Source organism: Melospiza melodia, chromosome 22, assembly GCF_035770615.1.
Source record: "Melospiza melodia melodia isolate bMelMel2 chromosome 22, bMelMel2.pri, whole genome shotgun sequence".
NCBI lineage: Eukaryota > Metazoa > Chordata > Aves > Passeriformes > Passerellidae > Melospiza > Melospiza melodia.
Genome location: NC_086215.1, coordinates 12,178,002 through 12,198,919, shown reverse-complemented (window position 1 = coordinate 12,198,919; position 20,918 = coordinate 12,178,002). Strand labels below are relative to the sequence as shown.

At 47.4% G+C, this 20,918-nt stretch overlaps 1 protein-coding gene across 6 annotated transcripts in view; it reads right to left on the bottom strand.

The window, feature by feature from the left end:
• CRB2 (crumbs cell polarity complex component 2) overlaps positions 1-20,918 on the bottom strand; it is a 54,566-nt gene that overhangs the window by 17,475 nt on the left and 16,173 nt on the right. For 3 of the 6 annotated variants that reach the window (XM_063174427.1, XM_063174428.1, XM_063174426.1), the window contains exons 1-6: positions 15,454-15,551; positions 6,171-6,860; positions 4,152-4,347; positions 3,599-3,738; positions 2,976-3,158; positions 1,985-2,098 (exon numbers count right to left, since the gene is read on the bottom strand). In XM_063174427.1, coding sequence (XP_063030497.1) covers positions 1,985-2,098; positions 2,976-3,158; positions 3,599-3,738; positions 4,152-4,347; positions 6,171-6,860; positions 15,454-15,526 — 1,396 coding nt within the window. In that variant the 5' untranslated portion in view covers positions 15,527-15,551. Of the gene's footprint in view, positions 1-1,984; positions 2,099-2,975; positions 3,159-3,598; positions 3,739-4,151; positions 4,348-6,170; positions 6,861-15,453; positions 15,552-20,918 lie in introns of those variants that run through there. The other 3 variants (XM_063174431.1, XM_063174429.1, XM_063174430.1) reach the window with 1 other exon arrangement.

Here is a 20,918-nt window from a genome sequence, read left to right as displayed (position 1 = left end):
AACAGACTCTTCAGGACCCGTTATTTTGTTCTCTCAGGAATCAGGCACCACTTTTGCAACAACTGCATTTCAGAGAGAAGGTTCATCTGCCTGCACTACACTGAGAGAGCACTGAAGCAGTTAATTTGCAAAGAAGGAATTTCTCCTGACTTGCATTGTTATCCCAACACTCCCCAAATTCCTCAGACTGAAGAAGCAAACACACAGAAGGAACCCCTGCCGCCCCAAGAAAGCATTCCTCATCAGAGTAGCAAGTTCACTTTAATCAGTGGAGGCAGCTTAAACCCAAGTTCATGGCAGATCTAAGCTGCCACAGAAATGGGTTTTGAAGAGAAACATTATGGGAAGCTTCACAAAGTTGTTCTGTGATCCTAATATGAAGTAATAAGCTGTTTACCCAGCATGACTGTACTGGGATTAATTGACAAAGGAGGGGAGATTAATTGCTATTATTTCCCTGTCAGCTTCACTCCTCCACACACACTCAGTGATCTCACAGACTGCTCCCAGCCTTTTGCTGGGTTGATGTGTCAGAACTACCTCAGCTGAGACAAAGTCCTTTACCAAAAGTCATATCCAGAAGAGCAACCTGCTTCTAATCCCCTTCAAGTACTAATGAACCCAAATTTGATGCAACAGAATGAACTCTAGCACTCCTTTGCCCATCAGCCCATGTTTCTGTCAGCTTTTCTGCCCATGAGCACACTAAGAATTGGAAAGGATTAAACAGATCTGCAGTTTGGCAAAGTACAATGAAATTCTGAGCTCTGTGTGGGTGCTAGGGCACTGCAGGAGGAAAAGAGAACAGGGCACAGATGTGAGTGGGAATTCTGACAAGAAGGATAAACTTTAAACCATCTCTTTGGACAAGATCTCAGTTCAGAGTACAGCATTGTAACTGCCTCAGAAAGCAGCAATAACAAGCTTAGATAAAAGCTCATTTTCAAAGGCCTCATCTACAAAAGCAAATTTTTCTTGATCTGGCCTAAATTAGCAAATGAGATAGGTCAGAAAACCCCACAAATAATTCAGCCCAGTTACAGAAGGTGTTAACTAGAAGCTGATTTTACATTCTGGGAATGAAAGTAATACGTCTTCCCAGGAAAGAGCTGGGCAGAATTAAACCAACACAGCTCAACCGCTGCAACCACAGAAGGAAAACAGAAAATGTTCCCATGCCATAAAGGCCTGAGAGGCCTCTGGAATGTTGTTACCTGCTGTTGCAACTTAAGGGACAAGGTTTTCTTCTGGCTTCAAGTGTTTCTTTTTCCCACGAGATGGCAGCCTGGTAACACTGTGGAGAAGTTACCCTCATCTAAAATCCAGAAATCCAGGATTGTGCTGGGATCACGTTTCTTATAAACTACTCTGGTGTTAAATTGCTCAACACATGTGGAATTTAAAGATGAAGAAGACTGAGAATGAATATTTAAAAGAAAGATGAGGTTTAGTACCAGTTGGCAGAAGACCTTCCCAACAGGGCTAACATTCACCATCTCACAGATTCTCAAACACAAACTGAACCCTTAGGGTCAGGCAGGGCATGTGGGGAAGAATCCAGACTCCTCATTCCCTTGTAAACAGAGAGGGCTTCCTTTGCTCACATCACAAGGACCTATTGACCTCCTAACATAGCAGATCACTGCTTTCAGCCAAAGATGGCTGGCTCTTATCATCCCAGGGTGTTAGTCAGTGGAGATGTTTTACAGATGCTTATGTGCTGGTTACAGCCAGTACAATCTGTGGCACATAGAACGTTAAACATCCCTTCTTTTATTTAAAGGCTGGTTTTCTATATATTTCCTGCACGTATAGAGACCCCCACAGTTCTCCCAGGTAACTTGCACTCCAGGATTCAGATGCCCTGGATACCCAGCTCGGTGCTGCCCTCTCACCCTGGAATGCTGCAGCCAGGCAGCAGTGCAGCAGCTCAGCATCAGCCAAGCAGGAGGCTCTGATTCCAGGCACCCCTTCCCCAGGTTACCTGCATAACCAGGTGGGCACTGACACAGGAAGCCATTCACCAGGTCCTGGCAGAGCCCTCCGTTCTGGCAGGGCTGGGACTCACACTCATCAATGTTGGTGAAGCAGGTGTCCCCTGGAGAGTGAAAACACAAACACACCTCAGAAGTGCACTCGTGCAGCACTGAAAAAAAAATGACAACTGCAGTCTTAAGTTTTGCACTTCTTTTCTTTCATCTAAAAATGGAAAAGAATTCCTTGAAGTCTAGCATGTCTCTGCAGGCACTGGCCCACAAACACCAGCATGGAACAATGGGGCCAATGAAGTATGAAATGATTCTCCAGTCTCAAACACTGGCAAGATCAGAACTTCTGAACCATTCCCATCTGTGCAACAGTGGACCAAACACTCATATTTCTCTCATAAAATAATAAAGTATTATTGTTTATGCCTTCTCACTAGGGAATTTCCCTAGCTGTTAAATTCAGCCTTTTACACATATCTCCAATCCATGGAAAGGGTGATATTTCAGTGGAACATCCACAGAGCTTCTAGTTCCAAGAGCTCCATACCAAGAAACTCCTCTTGTCCCACTTTGATTATACAGTTGCTGCCATGAGAGTAGTCTCACCAAGAAAACACCCAGAATAGTAATCTGTGACTCCAGGGAGTTAGCTTCCTCTGATGAGGAATTTCAGAGATACCCCTAAGGAAGAATCCTGCCATATGCACGAGAGACTGTCAAAGGGAAATCACCCTGGCACCTGCAGAGCCAGAGGGCATCCATGGCAGCATGGGGAAGTGCACAGGCTGCTGCCTCAGTCTGGAGACAATCTTGGGCAGGGAATGACATTCAGCTGTCTGTAATGGGAGCAGAAGCACATTCCTGATGCATCAGCCCCTCTGAAGTACAGTCCTTAAGAGATTTCTGTGGCAGAGATAACATTGCCCATTCCCTCAAAGAGCAGCCCCAGCCCGTGCAGACAGGATGGACATTTGCTGTGCAGCTCACCTGTAAAGCCTGGCAGGCACTGGCACAGGAACCCAGCTGCCTGGCTGTAGCTGAAGTTGCTGGGGAAGTGGGGCTGTGTCCCGTAGTGGGCTGGGTTGGAGCGCTGCAGGCACAGGCCGCCGTTGTGGCAGGGCTCTGTCACACACTCATCCACATCCTCCTCACAGTGCTGCCCAGTGTAACCTGCCACGAGACACTGCTGTCAGCACCTGCACAGCTTCACTGCAGCTCAGCTCCCAAATGCTGTGCCTCACTCAAAGGAGGGAACATGACCCCCAAATCTCATCTAGCAGAGAGTCCCTGGGCCCTTCAATTTCTCCACTAGGTCAAATACAGGAACCAAAATCATCAATTTACAGGAAAGTATCACCTCATGATGGAAAATGTCAGAAAACGGAAAGAAAACTTTATGGTTGGGAATCAGGGTGATTTTTGCAGGTCAGCTGGATTTTGGGATGACCTGTAAAGGGCAGCAGTGCAGCACCACTGTTCCAGACAATGAAAACCCACAAGGGGCCATGCAGTATGGTCATTAATTCTCTACTTCTCCAACACAGCCATCAAGCACGTGCTGTCCATGGCTGTGTGCCCACACACCCCAGGGGTAGAGAGGCCCAGCCCACCTGGCCAGCAGGCACAGCTGTAGCCCTTGATTCCCTCCAGGCACGTGGCACTGTTGTGGCAGGGGTCAGAGGCACACTCCAGGATGTCCAGCTCGCAGTGGGTCCCCTCGAAGCCGGTGTCACTGCAGTCACAATGGTAGCTGTGGGACACCAAACAGAGCAAGGCATCAGCTCAGCCTTGGACAGCAGAGCCCCACGTGAGGAAAGGGCAAAAGAGCTCAGCTGTCAATGCTCACACCACTTGTGTTCACACCTTACCCCTGGAAAGGTAAATTCAGACACACAGGTATGTTCTCAGCATGGCCTGTGCTGTTCATGCTCTGCAAACCACTCCTCTGTGTTTGTTCCTCCCTTCCTTTAAGCACCCCTGGAGTTCTGCTGCTGGGAGGGGGCTTCTCCCTTATTGCCACAAATCATTGTTACTGCCACTCAATGTACAAAACACTAAATCCAATTCCCCCCACAGCTTTCTACTCTGATTTTCACAGGCTGCACTGAGGAGACCTTTAGATCAGTCCTGGTGTCTGATTGCCCCCCAGCACTGGTTTCTCACCTGTCAATGAGGTCATGGCATGTCCCATTGCTCTGGCATGGCTGGCTCTCACATTCATTGATGTCCACCTCACACTGGGTTCCTTCATAACCTGGTGCACAGGTGCAGGTGTAGAACCCAACGTGATCATTGCACAGTGCCCCATTCTGGCAAGGGTCTGAAGCACATTCATCTATTTCAGTATCACAGTTCACACCTTTGTTAAAAAGACAGAAAAATATCTGTGTTACAAATCCACAGAAGTGTATATGTGCTGCCTGGAATTCTGAGATGAAATCACAAGAGTGATCTTGTTTTATCATCAGTTATCAACCCCAGTTGGCTACCAGAGTGCATCTCTATTTGCTTCTCTGAAAATAAATTCCATTTAGTTCAATTGTTTGTATCTTGCTTTGTGATACCCAGGAAAAAACACTAAAGTAGTGCAAAACACTGGGTACAGCAATACCTGATGTTAGGAAGTGATTTTATTGGGAAATGCTATTAAAAATGCAATGTTAGCTCCACTACTGGTCACAGTAAGTAACACCTGTTTGGTACAAAATCCTAACCTCCTTGACAAAACAAGACCTCATGAAAGATTTCTATGCCATTATCTTATCTATATTGCACCTCTTTGAGCTGCCTGTGGCCTGGCATCACCTCCAAACCTCACTCATTACAGTGGCACCTCCAATCCATCTAATCTGCCCTCCTTGGCAAAGGCTCCCCACAGAGTGGGCAGGGCCATCCTAATCCTGGCGGAATGTGGGGCCCCTAATCTGGTTCAAACCCCTCAATACCCACACAAAACTTCCTTCACCCAAATTCCAGCTGCAAGCACCAGGAAACGACCTGGCCTTGCCAGCCAATGGTGCTCAAACCTCTGGATGAAGAACTAAATCCCAAGGCTAAGCCTCATGATTGACATCAGAATAACTCAAAGCACAACAAACTCCTCCAGCTGCCTGGGTCGCTTTATCGCTCCTTTGGCAGGAAATCCACAATCCTGAACTGAGGATTCAGCATAAAGATAAAAAAAAGAAACTGATTTGCAAAGACAGAATTATGCTTGATACTCAAAATCACCAGTAACCTTAGGGCCCACATAAAAAAAAAGTCTTGTTTCTCCTTCATCTCTCTTCATTTTTATCAGAGAGTGAGTCAGCATCAGGGACTACATTCCTAAAGTTGTAACTTCTCCTCATTCCAGTGGTAATCAGCAGCATTCCTTCACAGCAACTCAACTCCTTAAACACCTCCCTCTGTGAGCAGGAGGAAGGCTGAGAAAGTTCATGTGCGAGGTGGTACCAGGCAGACATGGACACATTCCACCCCATTCCACCCCGATAAGCAGGGCTGGGGGAAGGAGAGGCCCCCACTGCCTCCCTCACAGAAAACTCACAGGTGTGGATTCCTCTCTGAGTCACCATTGGCACAGATGCACAAAAGAGAAACACTTAAATCATATGCCAAATAAACATTTGCCAGGAGGCATGAAAGAATTGGAAAGCTCCAGCTAAAAGACACTTTTTTCCAAAAGACAAGTACTTCCCTTGGAAAAATCCTGCTGGACAGGACAAAGAACTACAGGCCAGGTCAGCAGAGCAAAGTTATACCTGGAAACACTAAATATCCATTTCCTGATGATAAATATCTTCTTATGTAATCTCCCTTAATTTTATGCTGAGAACTAATCACAGCTACCTTGTGCCTACACCTGCATCCAGTTTTAGTCCACTCCTAGATCCCTGTCTCTCCACACCTACCCCACACATGGAATTCAGGGTCTCAAGCACTGCCTGGAAGCTGCTGCCAGCAGCCCTAGAGAATTGCTCACTGCCATCCCCAGCCGCTGCGGGAATGCAGAGCCCCGGTGAGGCAGGTGCCGAGCCCCGGAGCCCCGCGGGCAGGGCGGGCCGTACCGAGCCCCGGAGCCCCGCGGGCAGGGCGGGCCGGCAGCACCGAGCCCCGGAGCCCCTGGCACAGGCCCGGCCGTACCGAGCCCCGGAACCCCTTGGGGCACAGGGCCGGCCGTACCTGCATAGCCGGGCGCGCACTGGCACTCGTAGCGGTCCATGTGGTTGAGGCAGGTGCCGTGGTTGCGGCAGGGCCGGGACGCGCACTCGTCGATGTCGATCTCGCAGTGGGAGCCCTGGAAGCCGGGCACACAGAAGCAGCTGTACTCGCCCGCGCTGTCCCTGCAGATGGCCCCGTTCCGGCACGGCCCCGAGGCGCACTCGTCGATGTCGTCCCCGCAGGTGGCCCCGCCGAAGCCGGGCGGGCAGAGGCAGCGGTAGCCGCCCGGAGCCGCCACACACGTGCCGTTGTTGAGGCAGGGCTGGCTGGAGCACACGGAGCTTCCTGCCCGGCAGCCTCCTCCAGCGGGGCATCTACAGGAGTATCCAGCTGGGCTATCCACACACTCCAGCCGAGGGTCTGGGCAAGGGCTGCTCTCGCACTCATCAACGCTGCCACAGGCAGCACCTGCAGGGCCAGCTGGGCACACGCAGTCATATTCCAGCAGCCCTGGAGTCCGGCTGCAGGTCATGTGGGCAGGACAGCCACGTTCAGTGCAAGCATCGTACAGGAGTTCACAGTTCGTGCCCATGTAGGCTACAGGCTCCACAGGGCACGTGCACTGGTATCCTACCTCCAAATCCTTACAGCTCCCCCCATTCTCACACGGGGACGAGGAACAGCCACTGTCATTTTCTGAGCGTGAAGCTCCTGATGAGAAAAGAGACTTTTTGTTAGTCAGCATTTGTAGCTCTAAAGAATAAAGTTCTGCCAATCCCCACATACAGCTCAGAGACTGCCCAGCTAAATTCCACACTCCACAGGGCTGCACTAGCAAGGAGATGAGGATGATATTGGAGAATCAAACATCTACTATAAAGAAGATAACAGCCTTCATTTGGTGACAATCAAGAATCTCTTGCCAGTTTGGGTAACCAATTACCTGATTTTTCAGGAGACACTCACAAACCAACTATTTTACTTGTGCTTATTCATCCGTGAGTCACTTTGAGAGCAGTGACACATATCACCTTAAATCCATTCACAAGATTAACTTAGTGTAAAATTCCATGACCCCTTTCACTGGCAGGGCACAGCATTTGTGCCTGGAAATCCAGAGAGGCAGGGCGAGTTCAGGTGTTGGCTGCAGCTCTGTATGTCCCAGCTGCTCCTTCTGGGGATACATTTTTTTTCTCAGCTAATCCAGAAGTGATTTGAAGATGCTCCCATAAATAACCCAAGGCAAACTCAAACGGGCACATTTCACAGAGTGTCTGATTACATCAGGCAGCTCAGGTTGATAACCACTGACCCTCACCCTCTCCTCCTGTTAGACATGTAAATTTACACAGCAGGACACTTTTAGCAAGGAAGAGCAGAGACTGCTGAGATCACCGTGCTGATGGCATTTTGGATCAGTACCTGCTGAGCCAAAACACCAGTCCAACAACCAGATAACCAGGAACTGATGTTGAGACCAGATTCCCCTAAATCTGGGAGCATGGATGTGATCAGTTCATTCACACTGAGCCACAATGCCTTGCTGTCCCCTCCAAGGAGTGTTTAAAAGGCTCTTGTCCCATTAAGCAACTCCACCATCGGAAATGTGATGGGACATGCCCACTGAACTGCAAACTTAGCCCATATAAATGAGATTAAGTAGGATACGTGATATAAAAAAAAAAAAAAAAAAAAAAAAAAAAAAAAATTCAACATAGATATTTCAAATAGAGCAGAATGGAACAAAACAAGGAATCCTCATTTCTTTTCCAAAAGAAATTTTAAATTTACTCTGTAAAACAAGGGGCAGATTGGCCAAAGGGCAGGACAGCCCAGGGGACAGGAGATAACAGCCTTTATGTTAGAATTAGGATATGTGTCCTGGATTCAATGCCACAATTAAGCACTTTCCAAAAGACACAAACCAACCAAAAATTAAATAAAGGGACAAAGGCAGTGGAAATAAAGAACTTTGCCTTCCACAAAGGCAGCAGTCATTAGCACCTCATCCCACTGTGGCCTTCTGAGATCAGAGCTTTTCATTCTGCTCAACTCCAAGATAAATAAGAGAGAAGCTGTGTGGTAGAGATATCCCAGCCTGCTTTCTGTGTAAGTTTTATAAAACATCCAAACTTGGAGGTAACTCTGCAAACAACTACATAGCAGATGTTTGGAAAATGTCTATGAAAAATGGCCTCAAAGCAGTGATAAAGCTCATGAAGGAGCAAATGCTCCTGAGAAATTGCTACTGGTGAGACAATCCAGACTTCCCTGGTGCTGGAAGTCAGGCCATCACTGTAACCTTTGGACAAGCAGCTTTTCACCCTTTCTGCTGCCCTCTCTCTGTAGCCGTGGCCCAGGTGGTGACAGGCCACAAAGCTGCAGTGGAGAGAGGGCAGGATCCCAGATCCCTGCAGCTCCCTCAGCACCCCCTGCTCCATGGGGAATGGTGCTTTACTCTGCCACGCTCCATGCTAAGGACTGGTCAGGATCACACACCTCAGCACTGCTCCCCAGCTGCCCTCTCACTGGTGCCAGCATTATCCTGGCCCAGTTTGGGGCACGTTTGCTTTGCTCTGGTGCTCCTTCCCCACCCCTGGTAGTGAATCTGTGCCACTGGTGCTCTATCAGCTCTGCCCCATCAGCTCCTCGGGCTCTTCTTTGTACCTGAAGGTGGAGGCACCGACTTCAGGGCCTGAAAGGGATTTATAGGGACTTTGGTTTACAAAAGCCTGCCCCTGCCCTGACCTCCCCCGAATTCCTCCCACCAAAGACTGCAGTGTTTCTAAGTCTTCTTTTAAGAGGCAGTGCTGCAGGGGGAGGGAGGGTACTCTGGGATTTAGGCAGCCCTTTCTCTTCCCAGCATCATCTCCATGGCCCACCCCTCCCTTCCCCTCTCATGTGATGCTGGGGAGAGCTGCTGAGCCCTGCACTGTCCAGCAATCCCATTATTCTGCCATCAACCCTTTTATTCTCAGATTCCCAGTCAGGCAGAAAACAAGGATGACGGAATCTGCCTGGAATCTCTGTGGCAATTAGAGTGGAAGCCCAGGAAACTATTTGCAAAAGAGCTTTACTAGGCAGGAGATATGAGCCTTTGTAGGCTTAATGAGTAACCCGCCCCTGCCCGCACTTTCCAGAGGCCAGGAGCACAGTTTGGGACAAAAAAGGAGTCTGGTGCATGTTGGGAAGGAGCTGCAGCACACTCCATCTGCAGAGAAATTCCCATTTCCACAGAATCCCCAGGCACTGCTGGCATGGCCAGGCTGAGTCACTGCCAAGGCTCATGTGTGGCTTTCTGCTTCCATGAGAAGAACACAGGCAAAATGCTTTTTTGCAAATAAAGCTAAACATCAAAGCCCTTTGCTATTTCCTGCCTTTCCCACACCTTTTTGTACCTTTTCTGGTTTGGTCCATCATATAGCTCAACCACAGACAACACAAAGCTTCCCTAACAAATGCAAAGGCCTTCCTAGCTACCAAAGACAGCAGTGAAGGAACAGGGAGAACTCTGGTCTGCTCAAAACTCACTGTGACCATGAACAATAGCATTCCATTAATACATGGTTAATGTATGTACTTCAGCAGGACAGCATTTTGGAGGAAAATGTTCCTTTTCTGGAACAGACATCCTGAAGTAACACAGTGCTGCTCACAGGGCATGCATGGAGCAGGCGGAGGACAATGCAGTGTAAATCACAAGAAATGCAATTTATCTAAATAACTGCAAATTATTCTGTGAACTGCAGCTGGCAGCAAATCCCCCACGTGTCTGACTGACTCAGTGGAGGCTTCAGGCACTCTAACAGCACAAACCCCAAACTGCATCACACAGTCCCTGTATCCAGCATGCCTGTACTAATGGGGACTATTTCCCAAGGACAGAACATGGCCCTGTGTGAATGTATTCTAACCCTAACACTCCTTCCACGGCAGTGCTGAACATCTGGCTTGACAAAGAGCACATCTGATGCTTTTATTCTTTTCAGCCATCAGTCCTAGGCATACACTTACTTACTGCTCTCAGTTTTGGAATAGATTAATATATGAATGTGAATAGCACATGAATATGCACCAAACACTAATAAGGAAAATGAATAAATTAGCTTTTCCTGCTGCACAATATAACAACCATGAAAATCAGGTCAAGGAAATCACTGAATGAAAAGAGTTTATAGTTTTTCATCAAAGTAGTTGTTGCTGGATTAACAATGACATTCAGAAGTTTTCCTTTACATTTCACAAGAAAAAAACAAATTAGTGATATTTGTAAGGGAAAAAAACCCCAGAAGTGTATTATAATAATACCATCCTGCAAGCCTGTGCTGAATTGAAACTGGAGGAGACCACAGCTCCTTTGAAGAACAGTTCCAGGCATTTAGGGGTGGATTAGGAGGAACATCAAAGGCTACCAGAGTCCCATATAAAGCATTCATTAAGCTCTGTCAGGACAGGGCTGCTTTTACACTTTAAAGGTAGCTGACAAAGATTTTCCCCAAACAATGTTTGTGACCTTTTGTAACACTTTAAGGCAAACAAGCTGCATTACCAGGCTCTGTTTTAATAATTGACTTCAATAATCTTATACTTTATACCTGAACTATGTGATCTTGTCAAAGTTGCAAAGATTTTTGACCACAAAAAGTCAAAATTAATGAGAAGTTAGGCAATTACCTCTGTGATTGGAGATGCTGCTTTAGCATTACTCGCTGGCTTCTCTTTTGGGGATTTGCTTTTCACAAGTTTGTCTTGGGTAACTGATAGAGGATGGATGTTCTCAATCTACAGACACCCTGACCTTGTGGAAGCTGCTCAGTGCTGCACTGATAACTACCTTAAAGGTGTCTTACTGATCTCCTGAAATTCCAGCAGGGAAGAGGCAGCACTGGGGCTCTCAGCTCACAGTGTCCTTTGTACTGAAGGACAGATTTTTTCTCTGAGCAGAGGCAGTGGTGCCTACTGGGAATCCCATCCCTGAACCCCTGACCATGCACATGCCCTGCACTGGATGAAAATGAAAATGTACCTTCACCTGTGCACAGCTTGTGCAAAATGGTCACAACCACAGACACAGCTCCCACAAGAGCCAGGCTGCCAGGATGTTATTTCCTGGCCCAGCCAAAACTGATATTGAGCTTGGACAAGTCAGATCCACCTCAAGTGGAAAGAAGCTTCCTTCAGATGTTTTTCACCTGTCCTACTCACTACAGCAACTGAAAAACCCCAATTTACAGCCAAGAGGTGAAAAGAGCAGATTCCCAGAGCACCACAACAGTCACAGAGCTTGAGGGATCTCCAGTTTCCAAAACCAGGGCTGGTCAAAGCCCAGCCTGGGGCAATTCTCACCAGTCAGGCTGTGCTCCTGCTGCTCATCCCAGCAAACCTCCCACTGGAGAATGATCCTGAGGCCAAGGGTAGAAAGGGAACCCTTCCACCAGAAGGAACCCAGAGCAACACAACTACAAAATGAACTCTGAAGAAAGGAATGGAGAGTTAGGTCTCCATGACAACAGGAAGGCATGTGCTTATATTAGTAAATCCCTGCTGACCTCTGCTGATCTTTCCCTATCCTGGTCAGTGTAAAGGATTAGTGAAAGGGGACACACTTTGGCCTGTTCCCAGGATCCACACAACCAGAAAGGGAAATGGACAGGCTTGCAAAGGGGCTTTCATAGCCACCCTCTCTCTTCCCCACCCCTGCTCACTTTGGAAGGACAGCCATGGAAGAGAATGGCAGGATAAAACCAAATTCTTCTTCAGGAAGCACCTTCCAAGTACCTGCTCAGGGTACAAGGCCTCTTCATGTGCTTCAGGGGCCCAGAGTCAAGACCTTCCTCCCCATTTTTTAAATGGCAGAAAGGATTCTGAGATATATCTGCTGGTTGAAACTAATCATCATTGTTACTGTCTCATGTTATCATCTTACCAGATCTGATAATTTATGTGAAGCAGGACATGGCACTATGACCAAAAACCACAAACCCTGAAAATAAAGATTAGCTAATCCAAAAGTGGTGCTGGCAATCAGCAGGCAGGACTTCAAGACCATACTGAATAAATGGCCTGACAAAATGCCAGGGATCTCAGCAGTGCCAAGAGTGCCTTTTGGAAAAGTCACTTTTAAAAAGAGCCTCCCTATTCATGACTTTGATGTCTCTTGGAGAGTTTTGGTAGGCTAAATGCACAAGCCCAGTGTCTCAGCCAAATACCACCTTGGATACCAACTCCAAGGCATCTCCTCACTCTCTGCACACAGGCCAGATTGCAGTTGTACCCAGACATGGTGTGCCCATCACTTCTCAGGCTGCTTCTGACATTGTTTGTCTTAGTTACTTGAGACCAACAAATTTGCACGAGATTTCTGGTGTGACAGAGCTTTTAATGCCAGATATATGCACACAGTCTACTGGTGTAAAATATTTATATAGAATTTACAAAGGCCTAGACCTAGACTTTCATTCATTCAGGCACCACAAGTGTGGCTCAGGTTCTTCTTGTGAAATATGCAGAATATTTACCCCCTCAAAGGAGGAGGATGGTGATTGCTGGCTCTCTGCCCCCCAGCTTGCCCAGTGAATCACTAAAAGGTGCCAAACAGTGGGCACCAATCCACGGGGCCGAGCAGTGCCAACATCATGGCCCAAGGCATTAACAGCATTAGTCACAAATACCACTTCAGGGAATTGAACCCATTCTTACCACAGAACAAGAAGCCAGCTAGCTTGTGTTCATTATCTGCTCACTGGTTTACTGCAGATTTGAAGGTGTAACTCCTATTATCTTTCTTCTAGAACTGGGAAGAAGACAGGAGCTGTGAATCCCTGGTTTATGACAGCATTGAATATATTGCCACCGTAACTCTTTGATCTCCTGTGCTCAGGACACCCCAGTATTTTCCCTTAATGAACACTCCTCCAAGCTGACCTTCATGTTTCACATATTCTCTGATCTCTCAGCCATTTTCACAGATCAAACACTGGGACAGGGACTTTCCTGTGTATTCAGTTCACCAGAGTGAGTCACAGGCTTTCATTTCCAATTCTTATTTAAATATACTGACAATGAACAAAACAGCTGGGAAGATTGGTTCTGTTTGTTCCCCAGTTTTGAAGTAAGCCTTAAACTGTCCCTGTGTCCGAGCTAATCTCAAGAGCTGGCATTAGAGCTGATAGCAAAAAAGGCTTGTCTTGCACATGTTCCCCCTCAGCAGGCATCTTCCAGGCAAAAGGTATGTGAATTCCTGTGCCTGCTGATGGCTGGAGCTGTGGGAACAGAAGTGAGAAGACACTCCTTCTGCCCTCCAGAATCTCTTTGAAAGACAAGGAATTAGCTGGGAGCTATTCTATTGTGCTCCCATTACACAGGCAGCAGCAGTAAAAGGGGAGTCACAGGCAGTTGCCCCTCCGGGGTTTCTTTTAAACTACAGGAGATTGTGAGCATCTGCCTGCAGGATGCTCTCAGGGGTACACATTGCACCAGGCCAGCTGCATTCTCAGAATTTCCACAAAAATTTTGAACAAGTAGCTTAGGCACTCTCTGCTTCAATAACATTTAGACTCAGTCAATTAGAAATAAAAAAAGTAGTGATATGGTTTCTAAGGGCAAGAAAAGACATTTCTTCATGGCCTTAAAAACCTGCAAGTGCTGCCTAAATAGCACCATTCACTCCAGTTAAAATCTGATAGAATTCCCCTTGCAAAATAGGAGTAGGTGAAAAGACTATGAAAACCAGCACTTCCCTCCAGCTCTGCTGGCTCCAGCAAGAGGAGTCATCCACCCACCTGCACTCAAAAGAGCACCAAGTTGTCCCTAAAGCAGGCTCCAGAGAAGAGCCCTCTCCAGGAGTGAAAAGCCACAAGTGCAGTGGGCAGAGAGCACAAACCCTCGGAGCCAGGGCCTGGCAGGCACACGGGGGATCCTCCACGGCCCCTGCCCCGCACAAAGCCACCCTAATTGCCTCACACTCCGAACCAGTAGCTATGGTTACCAGATACAAAGGACAGTCCTGCTGCTTCCCTGTGGCCAGAGGAATTCCAGGCACTTGGAGCAAACACACCAGACAAAGAAACTGGTACAAGGGAGAGGAAGAAAAAAAAGAAGACAAAAATCACAACATATTTTGACTTTCACATTCACGGTCTGAGGTGGTCAGAGCAACAGAAATCTTGGGAGGCTTCAGAGGCAAAAAAAGAGACTGTTGGGGAATCAGAGAAAAAGCTGAAAACTTTCTCCAAATCTCAAAAATTACATAAACATCACCTATGAATGCAAGAAAATGCCAAGTGCCACGTTCAGCAGGCACAAGCAGAGAAAAGGCTCTGACTGTATTTCCTCAATGTTCTCCTATTTCACATCCATTTCTTCATGCCATGGATCATACTTTACTTGCTCAGAGGAAACCAAGCCTGACTTGCACCTACAGGTAACAGGCATGGTGGTGCTGAGGCAGGACAAGGAGACCAGTTAAATCCCAATCATACTTTCCAGTAAAAGGCTGGATGTGTTCCTGACATGACCTTATAATCCCTAGATGACTAAAACAGATGTCTAGGCCCAGCAGATCTCTAGGCACCTATTCCAGAAGAAACAGAGATACCTATTTTTCAGGAACATAAGATATTGTAAACAAGGGTGTCAATGGAACCCAAAGATAGCATTGGGAATTTGGAGAATCTCAGTGTACTCAAGCAGATTCTTTGGCTATAAAATAAGTTTTCCGTGTGGGAAAAAAACACAAAACAAAGCATTTCCTCATAAACTCTTTTGTTATCTCATTGCTTCTTGCACTTTGAGGATGGATCTGCTTTTTTCAAAATTTCTAAGTGGAGACACTCCTGTCCTGTGATCTCCCTCCACATTTTGTACCAGATGGATCTGGCACTACACTCCTCAGGGTACCATCCTCTTGTGCTCAGATGTCTCTTTATTGAGCATACAGGATGGAAATAAAGGTCTGTGTTTCTTCTGTGGGGGCACAACCAAAACATTCAGACCTTTCCAATGGAGAAAATGGTTATTATCATAAGAGAATACTTAGTTACATGAATACTTAATTACTTTCAGTTCTTGTGAATAAATGCAAACATACATGTGCACAGGGAGAAAGATGAAAAGAAACAAGAAATAAATAGAAGGAACAACACGTCTAGAATGAAATGCCTATTTATCTTCCTGACAAAAGTTTTCAGGCTACAAATCGAACTGTAAGATGACAATTTGTTCAATATAAGGGCAGGTCACAGATTTGATCAAAGTTACTGTATAGTAGCTGGGTAAGAATCAGGCACAGAAGACAAAAACTTACCCCAAAACAAGAGGAAAAGTGGCAGCAGGAGAGCAGCATGGTACGGCCTGGAGGTAGTTTTCTTTAATTCCATGACAAGTGCAAGAGTGGCCGCTCTAAAGCCCTCCAGGGAGAGCCAGGAGCCGGAGCCCAGCAAGCCCCTCCTGTGGCCACATCACGGTGCGGGGCGGGCTCGCCCCGCGCTGCCGGGCCCACAGCAGCACCGAGCCCGCGGACAGAGCCCGCAGCGGAGCCGGGAGCGCCGGCAAAGCCTGCCTGGATCGCGCGGAGCGGAGCGGAGCGGACTGAGCCCTGCCCGCCCCCGGGCTGCTGGACGGGGCTCCCTCTGCCCCTCGGAACGCCGGGACACACCGGGGCTGCTCGCTGTCCCCGCAGCCGGGACAGGGCTCGGAGCCGCTTGGGACCCAGGCTCTTGGGAGGATGCCGAGTTCTGTATCGGCTCCTACTGACCAACTCCACGGCAGGATCGAACACAGCTTCCTGAGAGAAGTGGCTTTGTTCAAAGAGAAATAAGACAAAAGCACTCTGTTTACCCCAAAAAGCAGAGTTAGTCCACATTAACCTCTACTACTGTCTCGCCAAGGTGGGGTGATACTACAGGTCAGGTGAACTCACAAAATGTACAGGAACCCTCTTCCCAATTGAGGAACAGTTACAGAGATCAACAGAGGTGCAAAACACAGGCACCAAATCACACCACCTTTAGATACATGGGTTCAGTTTTACAAGTGGAAAAAGTTATCAGTGTGCATTGTTTAATGACAGTACCTGGAAAAAGACAGCCCACACTCAGCCGAGACCTGCTAAGTCTCTCTAAATCCACATCACAATTGGATTAAACTAACTGCAATGAGAATTAAGTACATTGCCTCACCCTTCACTAACAACTAAAAATAGAACACAGGTAAGATGCCAGACAAATTCCTGGTTCAAACAAGAAATATGCAAGATAGCAATGCATTGGTGCAGACACACCTAGGCTGTACATGAAGAAATCAGGAGCAAAATTACAGTGAGTAATCTGCATGATCCCAGCATCCTTAAGGGCAGCAGAGGCTGGTGGGATTTGTGCATGAAAATGGATAGTTACTGCAGGGGGTTTACCTTCAGTGCAGTAGCAGAACAGCCACAGCAAGAGCCTTTCCACCACCCAGACTCTGCAGTTCAGGAACAAATGGTTCATCTCACTGTCCTGCCTTGGAATGCTCCAAAGATGATATATCATGTGTTATCAACCTTATCTGGACCACCCTGCCCCCTCTTTCATCTCTGGTGTCCTCAGTCTGTTTTCTCAAGAGCAGCCTCAGTATTAGTTTCTTGCCAGTTACCACAACCATCTGGAACTCATTTCTGTCTCCTTAGACTCTGCTTTGGCTGTCAGGAGATGTAACCAAACACTGACATGTGCAGTCTTTCTGCTCACAGTAGTTTTGCCTCACCTGTGTGAATTATGCTCTCAACAATCCACCTTTTCCAAATCCCAGCAAATGCCTATGAATCATTGCACAATTAACATGGCAACAAAGCACCATTCTTAGCCAGGCACTGTTGTAAGTCCAGTAGTGCAACACTTCACAACACCTGGAAAACACACCTAATCCATGCTAATTCACAGCTTCTAGGACTACCTGAAGGACCTGCTCAGCTTTCATGAAACAGAATGAGTATGACAAACCTCTACACACAGAAAGTGGAGGCCATCCCACAGAGGCTGAGGTTTTGTGCAGCCCTGCTGTTCCTGCTGGGCTGTGTGGCCTGTCACACCCCAAACCCTGGACAGAGCCATGACAGAGTCTGTCACACTAGCCAGACTGAGGGAAGAGGAAAACAATTACATCCAACTTCTTCAAAATAAACAAAATACCTTAATCCATTGTCTACCTGTAAGGACATTAGAATTTAATTTTATCAATGTTCATGGTTGCAATTTTATGAGATTTTGTCAGCATAAATAGCAAACCATTCCTGGGCTGCACCCCTGGGCATACAAAAGCCAATGTGGGTATTAACCAGCTTAGTCCAATTAAAGGACCCTAATGCAACTCTGTTAAGGCCCTGATTTGTTAGGCTTGACTACATTTCCAAAAGAGCACAATTGGGTGGATTTGTTATCTAAAGCATAAGCTCCAAGCCCTTAGTCATCCTTGCTAAAGCCTTGCCCAAACTGGTCATGGTTTGTGCTACCCCCGCATCGCTGCCACCCAACGTCACCATAATCTGCTCTTTAACATAGCATTAAAAGCAGAGCCAAAGGACACAGCTGCTTTCCTTGCTGTAACACTCATTATGGGAGATTTAAGGACAGCATAACAGCAAGGCTTCTATTCTCAGCCTGAAGCAGGAACCTTGGCAAGCCGGAAATGCATGCCATGGAAATGGGGCAGCAGTGGGCAAGCTGGATTAGAGGAAAAAGGAGAAAGTAGGTTGGGGTACTCAGCAGAACCTTCCTGCCCACTTATTCTGCACCTTTCTCTACACTTGGCATAAACCAATCCTACACATCTTTGTACAAAAGTTCAGAGAGAATCATATAGCAGAGTACCTCGGCAAAAGTCTGCTTTTCACTCAAAGAACAATGTACACTCGCATGAGTTTCACAATCTTTCCTCACACAGGGCTTAAAATAATCCTAATACTGCAGATTGGATACTGGGGACGTGTGACAGCCTGCAAATATCAGTGGTACAAATAAAGGCATTCCTCTCTCCTGTCACGTGCACGCTGAGACTGCCACAGAGGACAGAGCCTCACCTTCCCTCCTCACTGTCTGGAACCACTGGGCACAAATCTATTTTACTGAATTGAACAATGGAAGCCAACAGCATCAGTCATGATTTTTTCCCAGCTTTATCCTCCAAGGGCCATTAGGCACAACATAACACTAAGCAGTCCATACTAACAGTGGCTGCAGGCTTGGGAAGTTGGGTAAATAAAGAAAAAACCTTCCAGTTCCACTCAAAAACTGTGCCAAATCTGAGTGCTTCCATACACTCTCCTGTTTTCTGACACTGCTGAAAAGTGTCAGGAATATTTTTTACTCCATAAGTTTTGGAATTTCAAGCCTCCAGACTCGCAGGCCAATTCTGTACACTGAAATGTTTAAACACATTTTGGTGCTGTAATGCTCAAGGGTTCCCCAGAGCCCAATCTCTAACTGGAAATTGGCTCTGTCCTGCTGCCCTGAACAGGCACTGTCCCCACTCTCCCAGCAGCCCACTAGATGTCCCTTCTGCACTGCCAAAGTCACCAAAGGCCCCTGAGGGAAAGAAATGAATGTTCCAGCAGCCCTGGGGAACCAGAGCAACTGGACACATCCTGCAGTGCTGCAGAACTGTGCCAGCAGCACCCTGGACACTGCAAGACCTATTGCAACACCCCACAGCGCAGCGGCCAAGGCAGAGCTTGGGCTGTGAGCCAAAGCTTTAAAGTTGCTATTAAAACCTGGCAAAATCACACAAAATGTCCAGTCTTGAGACATCCTAATTACATTTTTTAGACACAATAAATTTATTTTCCTATCACTACCAATCAGAACTGCTGGCAAGCAAATCATGCTGCCTGATTAACACCACAGTCCTGAGCCTGTGAGACTGGTCAGTCCTGGGCAATGGCAGTGGGAAAAGTGGGCTCAGGGCACAGCAGGAGGGTCCTTGTCTGGGCACTGGCACGGGTGTGCAGAGGTCTGGCACAGCCTCGCTTTCCTGCAGCGTGATCATCAGCTTCAGATAAAACTGCAGTGCTGAGGAAGAGGAGGGGGGCAGTCAGAGGACAAGGGCAGAATGAACATGTTTGCCTGAGGTCTGAAATCACCTCCTCTGCCTTGCAGCACTAGCTGCTTGTTCAGAGATCTTTCTGACACTCCTCATTCCAAAAAAGAGCTAATTGTAAGGACCATAACAAAGATATCCAGCATGTGCAGATAAACCATTCAAACACACCCAGATGGTAAAAACAGGGCCACACTCCTGCCAAGCTCTCTGAGGAAGTCCCAGAAGTCAGGCTCTGACCATGGGTGCACCCTTTGATCTACAGAGGCCCCGCTGGATGCTGCAGGTCAGCCTCGTGCCCTTTGATCCTCTTCCCTGCTTACATACAGCTGCCTGGTGGAGGTGAATCCCTTCCAAGGGGCCTCTCTGGCAGATGGGAGCATGGGAATGTTGATCACCTAACGGGAGACAGCCAAAGCAGCGTAAAAGGGGTCTCAGGCAAGATGTTCTGCAGTAAAATGTTATAGCAGGAAGGATGTGCCCAATACATTGCCAGGATCCGAGGGTGTTTTGAGAGGCCTTTTTGCTGCTGTTTGTGCCACAAACGATCCAAGGCGTTTGTAAACAGCCGCTTCCCGGCGGGGCTCAGGGAGGTGTGGCGCCGCTGGAGGGCAGGGCTGTGCTCCCAGCCCCAAAGCCCGCAGAGGTTGGATCAGCAGCGTTTGCTGCAGAGCTCCGCATTGCCAGAGCCCCGGAGCCGGGCTGGGCTTCAGGGGAAAACCGAAGGGACCGACACTCGAGGCTGCCCTGCAGCACAGCCCGGCCGAAGGAACCTCCTCCTGCTGAAGTTTGTATTCCGGGAAGGCCAAACAGGGGAGTGGGAGAATAGGGAATTTTGGACTTGAAAAACAAACACATCCAGCTGCACCGTGTGAGTTCTGAAGATGAGTGTAGCCTCCAAATCCTGTCTGACATCTATCTTTGCCATGGAAATTACACCTTTGGATTCTGCATAAAATCGGCAAGTTTTGCCTCATTTTCCTTCCAGCTGCAATCTCTGCTTTTCCTCACAGGCTTCACACACACTCTGCTCAGTAATAAGGCCTCTGGGAAAACTGGACATTGTCACCAGAGTAGGTGACAGGAACTAAAATGGATGCAGATCACAAATGTGCCAAATGTTGAGGAATGAGTAATGTTCTCCAAGATGCCAAAGATGTGGGGCTCACTTTTGTGTATTTGCACCTTAATGAGCAATAAACACCTCTATTATCTCCAAATCTAATCCAGTCAACTAAAGACAGATTTTTCAGTATAAAGGCAAGGGACAACTAGAAAGAAATAGTAGGTGGGGATATTATCCAGTACTTTCAGTATTCTGGGCTGGCACACTCCTGCCTTTCTAGGAAATGCTGGAAATATTAGAAAAATACTGAAAGTACGGTTTCACACCAGTATTAGCATTATTACTTCACAGACTGAATCTCCCAGAACAATGCCCCTACCTAACGTGGGTGTGCACAAGTGGCTGGATCTGCTCTGCCTGACAGGCTCTGGCAGGGCTCACACAGCACACGCTGCCATTTTGCTGGGATGCTGAACCCCGGTGTCTCCATCACCAGCCATTTGTCAGATTGCTTAACAAACCTCTTAGAATGACCAACACAGATCTTCACAGAAGTGTTAACAGCATTCAAGCTTACTCTCGTGGTCTCCAAATGAGTATTTTTGTTTGCTTCTACTTGCAGAACTAGACCA